At 43.5% G+C, this 8,666-nt stretch overlaps 1 protein-coding gene across 5 annotated transcripts in view; it reads left to right on the top strand.

Annotated features, from left to right (window-relative positions):
• The first annotated feature begins 521 nt into the window (after positions 1 to 521).
• The window catches only part of LOC129701115 (paired mesoderm homeobox protein 1-like), a 29,031-nt gene continuing 20,886 nt past the window's right edge, over positions 522 to 8,666 (top strand). For 2 of the 5 annotated variants that reach the window (XM_055642113.1, XM_055642112.1), the window contains exons 1-3: positions 522 to 747; positions 1,010 to 1,982; positions 6,262 to 6,437. In XM_055642113.1, coding sequence (XP_055498088.1) covers positions 1,733 to 1,982; positions 6,262 to 6,437 — 426 coding nt within the window. In that variant the 5' untranslated portion in view covers positions 522 to 747; positions 1,010 to 1,732. The remainder of the gene's footprint in view (positions 748 to 1,009; positions 1,983 to 6,261; positions 6,438 to 8,666) is intronic. The other 3 variants (XM_055642110.1, XM_055642111.1, XM_055642109.1) reach the window with 3 other exon arrangements.

The following is an 8,666-nucleotide window of genomic DNA, read 5'->3' as shown; positions in this document are numbered from 1 at the left end:
GGAAAGAACCGAGAGGCTCACATCTGGTTTCAATATGGTTCTCTTTGATGGCATCAAGTGTTCTTTTCCCATATCAGGCCGCTGCAAGTAATGGGACGTCTATTGCAGCGCGGAGCCCAGACTCCTGCCATTTCCACACATGGACTCCCTTCAGTCCTGTAGAGTCCTCTTTCTGTAAACTCACGCAATCTTCGGCATGAGGACAGAATATCACGGAATGCTGAGGGGAGGGGGAGGGGGAGGGGAATGATAACTTCAAAACTATATAACATCTTTGCAATTTTTTTTTAATAAAAGCGAGAAAGGAACAATCTTTCACATGCTTGTTTTTGCTGGTAAATGCGTTCAAACGCACCGCGAGACACTCGCGGAAATCGCCAAACAGAAAAAAAACACAAGTGAAAATGCCTATTCGTGAAAAAAAACTTCTGGCATTTTTCCCTCCCCCTCCCCCCCCCCCCCCCCCCCCTCCCCCTCCCTCCCCCGATCCGTGCGGTTCTGATCGCTGCTGCACAAGTGAAACAAAAGCTAAATGCTGGCCGGGCTGGCTGCACACAGGCAAGATCACTGGGTCTGTGTTGCTCGGACTAGGAGCGTCCCTCCCGCCAGTGCCGGCAGGCGCAGGAGCCCAGGTCACGTTCAAACGCACCGGGTACGGTTTCTGTCAGCCTGGTGATTGAAAATGTAAGTTAGGGCCATTGGATTAACTCTTTTTGCCACAAAGTTGACTTGGCGTTGCTTGTGTAGGTGAGTACATGGCCCTTGTAATATTTTCTTTCGCCTGAAGCAAGGAACTATTTATGGCCGTATGCAAAGGAAAAGCGGATTCTTTTTTTTTGAAGGGGAGGGGGAGGGGAAGGTGCTCCACGATTGGTATAAAACATGCAAATTAGTTCTTTAACCGCAATGCAAAACAAGTCTGGGTGAGTTGACGGGATAGATAAACAAGCTGACTCTTTGAAGTATTTTCCTGGCTGTCAGCTTCTCTCTTTTTTTATATATTTTTCAGATGATAATTACGTCTTCTAACGAATTACAAAGGGATCCGAGGACAGATTACAAGAGAGCAAAGGTTTCACTTGCCCGCTCTAATCAAAGTGGTGGGAGTGCTGTGATGGAGAGGGGTCTGTAGAACGTCAGAGGTACAGAACACAGGGGCTTTGCCACGTAATTACAGGCCTGTATTACCAGAATCTCGTCTCCCTGGGGTCACCAATTTTAATTTATTCGGCGCAAAACAATCCCTGGACGGCACTCCGCTGGCTTTTGAAGTGCCAGAAAGGCCTTTTTTTCTGCAAGCAGAAGTATTGCACACTTCAGAGTTCCCCCGCCTAGAATCTTCCAACCAAAAACTATTTTACCCTCCTGTGTGTGTGTGTCTCTCTCTCTTAAACCAGAGTAAGTTGAGAAACCTCACTTGTACATCTGCAAAACATCATTCTTTCTAAACTGATGTCACCTATGTGAGTCAAGAAGGAAGGACAACTTTTCTTCAAGTTCCTGACTATGTACTGCTGTTGCATTGGCGCCGGAGAAGTTACCGACTGTAAGGAAAGTTTGCTCATTTTTTCTCTTTTTTAACGTTTTGATTTTTTCCGGCGTGGGGTTCAAGTGTGTGGAGACCTATTCTGACAGCATTAGCCTCAACTGGAGGCGAAAGGTGCCGAGGTTCAGAAGATTAATAGAATTTGTATATATACATTTTGTTTTCAACAAAAATAGTACCTAAGCCATGACCTCGAATTATCCCCACGTAATGGACAGGCAAGCGTCCTCTGTACCCACTCGCTTGGAGAATACTATCACAGCCAGCATGGACAATTTACAGTCTAAAAAGAACTTCACGGTGAGTCACCTGCTGGATCTGGAAGAAGTGGGGGAGATGAATCTTCAGCAGGCCGACGAGGGTGTGAGTGAGGCGGGCAGGAAACTGCTCGAGTCCCCGGCGGTGACCAGCGGCAGTGACACTCCCCAACAAGAAAGTAAGTGTGAACAAAACATAAATAAAATGGGGGACAAGGGTTTACTAACGGGATTATCACTGTGGCGCAAAGAGTGATCATCGCATTAACACGTACGTGTAAATGTCGTGGAGCCGTTTGTTATTACGGAAGCTTGGAGATGTCGCTTGGCACAGTCCCGAGGCGCCTTTTATGAGGCAGATGGAGGTAAATGTTTTGCGGAGGGGGGCGGGTGAAGAACAACACACTTGTGCAAGATATCCCGTATTCTCGCCTGCTATTTACAGAATTTCCCTAATGCGAATATGTTTTGGGTGTAGTGGAAATTTAAAATCATCTATATCGAGTTTCGCCTCCTAACACAGTGCGATCTAACTAACTAGTGTTTCATACTGAAAAGAAGAAGTACAGGTATGTAGGAAAACAGAAACGACTGACTCAGAGACTGGGAATTAACAGCCAATGTCAATAGTTGTGACTTCAAGCAGTAATGTTACAATGCAATGTGAGTATTGGAGTAGGACAGTATGGAGAGAGATGTAAGCTGTTGCGTTCTGGTCGACCACATTATACCAATGGAGAATATTTCAAGGTCATGTCTATATGGATAACGCCATTAAATACAATTGATTTGGCAAAGAAGGATTATTGTAAATTCAGAGTTGTGCCGTCCAACTATTTAGCAATGCGTCGGCCCCATTAGCAAAACCATATTGCTTTTGATCGTTCATTATCTGAGAACATGTGTAGCCATTACAAGTGGACGTATTGAATTTGACAAAAGTGCTTTAAGTGTCCCCACAGACAACATCACTGGTAATGACAGCTAATCTGATTAGATTGATAAATTGATTGGTCATGCATCAACGATAAAAGACGACATCTTTGTTTTCAATGAATCATGCCTCGCATGTGAAGTTAAGGAAACATTTACTTCCAATTATCCACGGCAACAGGCTGGCCAAAACTCACTCTCTCCCTGTGCTCGGAATAACTCCGATTTTTATCACTTTTTGAAGTGAAATAATTTCCACAACCAGTAACACTTCAATCTGTTGCATTTTCCGTAAGCGCCGAATATAACGGAATGCGAGGAATTATTTAAACTATCTACCCTACATAGATGGAGGCCCAGATGGGAAAATAAGATCAATTGGAACATGATTTGTGGTGGGGCAGTCAGTTTTATTTGCTTCAGTTATGGTTTTTTTAAACAAGCCCCTGAACATTCGATTCTCTTCCAGTGCTGGCACCAGTTTGCTAATAAAAGATAAGGGAAAAGCGTGTAAATTCTCTGCTTCTTTCATCCTAGTGCAGTTAAGATAAAGATTGTTAGATGTTTTCCGCCTGCCTGTGGATCAGAGTGAGTTCGATGCTGTCTGATTGATGTGTGGTGTTCAGAATGTCTCTCTCTTACCCCCCCCCCCCCCCCCCCTTTCTTCCCTTTCCCTCCAGAGACCTCTACTGACCATTAGATACGGCTTATTGAGCCAGCCTGGCCTAAATTCATCAGCCCCCACCCCTTTACATTTCTCTGACAGCACAGCAGATGTGGCTCGGCGCCGGCAATGTGCCCCTGACCGGAGATCTGCCTTGATCCCCTGGTCTGAGAATCTGCCCCGAGCAACACAACCAGTCTGACATTCTGAACAGGGCCCCGGGAAACGCCGACTAACATTTTATAGTTTATAGTTGCCCCCGCTACATTTTAACAGTCCAATTACGGAACACGTTGCTGGTTGAGACCATTTTATATTTATAACAAGTTTGGTAATGCCGGGTATTAAGCCAAGGGAATATTTGAGGAGAGGAAAGGGAGTCCAGTCCGTTCTATCAAGTTAGTACACGCTTTCAAATGGAGACCCATCCCTCCTAATAAAGCTCCCAAGTTTAAAGGCCCGCTGGCCTCCAAGGGATGTGATATTAACCAAAGTCGTTTAACCAAAGCAGCACCAGGTTTTTTTTTTGGAAGAAGTGCCCTGCAGTGGTTCATCGCTATGCAGCTAGTGTCACCCTAGGCAGAGTGTTGGGTGCTCTCACCCAAACACAGGGGATGATCCATTCAGTCGACACTTTTAAACACTAGCGGCAGCCAGACCAGCCAGGCACAGACCGACTCGTCCGCAAGTCGGAAAGTAAACTGAAGAGGGGTTATACAATTAAAACAACGTGACACCATTTCTAGTGGCGTTAGAAACCTAATTTGCTTTCCTTTTGAAGTAATAACGAAGTGGTTGCATGTGTAGAACGGACATCATGTGTTGTCACAGGTTCGCATGAGGTTGGCGGATAATTACAATACAGACAGAATGAGGCTCACTGCGGAAGTGTTGTTGCATAACCTTTCACCGGTTGGTTTTTCCTGGTAGATTGGAAGGCAAACAATCAAGAAACACGGCCGTTATAATGTTACAGCAAGAAAGTTGCTATTTATTAATCTGATTCGTAAAGTCATCGGTTACAGCTGTAAATAATTATTTAGCGTTTGACAATAAGAATTATGTCAGTGAAAGTCAGAAGGTCTCCACTGGATATATACGGAGATTATGAGTAAAAGGAACAGCAGATGCTGGTTTAAACCGAAGATAGACACTCCACATCACCGTCTATATCTCTCGTTTTCCTTATCCCTAACCAGTCTGAAGAAGGGTCTCGACCCGAAACGTCACCCATTCCTTCTCTCCAGAGATGCTGCCTGCCCCGCTGAGTTACTCCAGCGTTTTGTGTCTATCTACGGAGATTGTGATTTGCTTAAGCCTTGATCTGAAGCATTTTCGGCCGGAATCAACTGTTCGTTAACAGTTGCTTGCAGCCGTCAACGAAATCATAAAATACAGATTGACTTGCGCAAGATTACAAACCTATTCACGCACCCTTGTAAAGGGGCATAGGAATGTAAGTTCGAATCTGGAGGAGGGTTGGAATACAACCCGACACCGCAACAGAAATAAATTGTCTAAGAAATACCTAAATTGGAATGCACAACCCGCTGGCACTTCAAGCTTTGTAGCCATTTCTTCAATGGATGTGAGTAACAGGCATCGATTAAACCAGGTGCATTGACCGATTCAAGCAAGAGGCTTTTTTCTCAAATCAACATGTACCACATTCACTGCTATAAAATTACAATGCCATCAAAAGCACATATTTTCCGCGCTAAAGCTCAACTATCCATCATGAACGAGTGGCTATTTGTTAATGCAGTATAGTGCCCAGTCTATTGTATCACAACAGTTAACTCGTACAATATGTAACTCGCATCCATCATATAATTATATTATTCTTCAGTATACAGTCAGATCATGGGGAAAAAAATCTGGAATTGCTTGGAGACTCCTGCAGGAGACACGATTTTCATTGGTAGGATGGCCATTCCATTGCCGTTTCAGCCACTGTAAGAACTGCCTTTTAATGGACAAAGGGAAACATCTTAGCTAAATATTTCTCTTTCCTCGCGCAAGTTTCCTGTTCTAGGAAGTTCCCTGTCGTGGTTTCTGTTTCAATTATAGCTCGGGAAACCTGTACTTCTTGGGACAATATTGATGCTTATAACCGCGAATCCACTCATCAATCAAAGCATGAGCCTGATTTTGGAAATGAGAAATAAAGATAAAAGAAACGGTTTAGTTAAATGGAAGATGCAGCCCCAGGTATTCAGGGCAGAAATAACGTTGGGTAAACATGGAGCACACAAGCCCTATTTTACGATCCCTTTATGATTTATTTTAAAAAAAAGGATTGTAAAAGGGTTCGAAAAGCAACAGGAAAGATTCATCTGATAAATTGAAGTCATATCAAATAGCTACAAATGTAAAACTCACCTACGGAGAGAACATGCTAGCCTGTCCCGCTGAGTTACTCCAGCTTTTTGGGTCTATCTTCGGTTTAAACCAGCATCTGCAGTTCTTTCTTACTCATGCTACATTTATTAAATAATTGTTCAGGATCAAATGGCCGTTTGGTCTGGACATGTGCCCTTCGCTTGGGGCGATCGACCAGTTTTGCAGACAATTCCAAGTGCGAAATGGCAATGTTTGGAGTGCATAGATTGTGTTGTCTCTCCCTTCTTTCTCCAGTTGAAACCTAGCAGTAGTTTTAACAGAATGATAGTCATTAACCTTCGCGGAGAGATATTTGACGGATATGCGCGGCCATAAGACAGAGAGACAGGCTACAACCGAGCTGCACAAACAGTGTGTTCTTCACATCCCTTGTACTCCAACTAGAGCCTTCTTTCTCGTTTAATTCCGCAAGTGCTAACTGATTAAACGGTGCGTATAATTGTTTTTATGGAGTGTAGGTGATAAAATAAACACAGAGCAGAAGAAGAAGCGGAAGCAGAGGAGGAACAGGACCACATTCAACAGCAGCCAACTGCAGGCTCTGGAGAGGGTGTTCGAGCGGACGCATTACCCGGACGCATTTGTACGCGAGGATCTGGCCAGAAGAGTCAACCTCACCGAGGCCAGAGTCCAGGTAGCTTCTTTATATTCAGTTTCATATTTTGTGATCATTACCTGTCCAGGGCGGTGTATTTTGATTTATCCATGGTTTGTGTAAAGGAATTGAGAAAGCAAGTAGAGATTTTTTTTTAAACCTATTTTTACAGGTTATGTACTCTGCTGTTGCCCACACCGTCACCTGTGCGGCATGTGATGTTTCCTCTATATTAAGAGCAGCTGAATACTCTTCCCCGCCCCACCCTTTTTTTTTTGCTTTCACTTCAATAAAGCACAAAATATAGCAACTGTCATCATAAACAGTCTGGATTAGGGCACTGAATTATTAGTGCACTTTTTAATGTACAATACGCATAAATGCTTAAACGTATTTATCATGTCACCTGTACAAGACCCAAACATGTTTTGAGAGCACAATAATTTATTTAACAATGTTTGTATATCTTGCTCAGTCTTTAATTCTATGAACATGTTCAAATTATCCATTTCCAAATTATAAAGTTCCAGCGTTTCACGCAGTCCTCGTATTCTCGAGAATGATAGCATATATGTAGTTGAATTCAGCATTAGCGTGACTGGAAATGGGCACTCAGTGACCTGCCTGTCAGGCAGGGTGTTCATTGCAAAAGCAAATACGCTGTAAGAATGGCAACGACAGATCTCAACCGCACGGTGCGAGCTGGAATGAATATATCCCATTTGCGGTTCTGATATTATTATCACAATAATATCCAACTTTTATTCAAAACATCGTTTCTCTGAGCCCGTGTCCCCCAGTTTATCAAACGCTACAATCGAAATAATTTGTGCATTGGTGTTAGATTTAAAACCCAATATACTAAAGGGTGGGATCATGAACCAAGCAAATTCCTTTTCAACTTGAAGATACAGAACATTTTATTTTAATGTTTTGAGCGACTCATCATGATGAATGTGTTTCAGATGAATTTAGTTACGCGCTGCAATGCTATTATCTGGGTTCCATGGTCTCCCTGGTCAATGTAATACATGAACGAATTCATGGGCATTCATTGTCCGTCCGCACATTTCAATATTTTTGCTTGACCAGGCTTTTCCTGGTAAAATGGGCGTATTAGCCAATTAGTGCCACATAATGCAATGTTATGGATAAACACCTCTGGTAAGTAAATGATATGGAGCGACGCATCACAATGTATTGTAGACATAACTCCAATGCTGAAGATGAACTGTAGAGGAGTTAATGTCCTGTTGTGAGCTTATAAACGAAACCCGAAAGCCAGAACATTGAAAAATAATCTCCCGCATTAACTATTTCCATCTCGAGAATGGATGTAACGCACCAACCAGGAGCCCGTTGCAAATGGCAATATATTAATAGCATGGCAGCAATATATAAATGTCTGCCTTGCAAGCAATCTGTAGGCAGATTGGTCCCATCGTTTTCTTTAGTCCACGAGGTCCCCATGTAATATTAAGATATGTGGGAAGGAACTGCAGATGCTGGTTTACACCGAAGATAGACAGAATGCTTGAGTAACTCAGCGGGACAGGCAACATCCCTGGAGAGAAGGAATGGGTAACGTTTCGGGTCGAGACTTGGGTGCGGAATGAAATCCCCGACTCTCACGAATCCCAATGTAAGAAACCAGGGGAAGCTTCACGCTTTAAGCAATTGTGCCTTCAAGCTGAGAACCGAAATCTCCCAATCACAAGGACTCCAAATCAATAAATGTGCGTAAATCAGAAAATGAAATAATGGTATCGGTATATTCTTCAATCCTTCCGTTGCCCAGTGAGGATCCAACGTGCCACGTGTAGGAACTGCAGATGCTGGTTTAAACCGAAGTTAGACACAAAATGTTGGAGTAACTCAGCGGGACAGGCAGCATCTCTGGAGAGAAGGAATGGGTGACGCTTCTAGTTGAGACCCTTCTTCAGACTAGTCAGGGGAAATGGAAACGAGAGATGTAAACAGTGATGTAGAGAGATATAGAAAAATGAATGCTGTGGTAGCGAGTCTGCGTTAAAACGTTATCGTAGAGGAGGCGGAATCACAGACATGTTCCTTTATGTTAAAATGTCCTTGTATGCTGACGGCCTGTGGGTATTTCTCGATATTTTGAGAACATGCTTCATCAGCAGGTCGGGGAGGAAGTCTAGGACAATCTCTGTTTTACCACGCAGATGGGAGGGGAACCTATGTTCCCAGGTTGACACAAAAAGCTGGAGTAACTCAGCGGGACAGGCAGCATCTCTGAAGAGA

Source organism: Leucoraja erinacea, chromosome 10 (genome assembly GCF_028641065.1).
Source record: "Leucoraja erinacea ecotype New England chromosome 10, Leri_hhj_1, whole genome shotgun sequence".
Classification (NCBI taxonomy): Eukaryota; Metazoa; Chordata; class Chondrichthyes; order Rajiformes; family Rajidae; genus Leucoraja; species Leucoraja erinaceus.
This window is presented reverse-complemented; position numbering and strand designations above follow the sequence as displayed.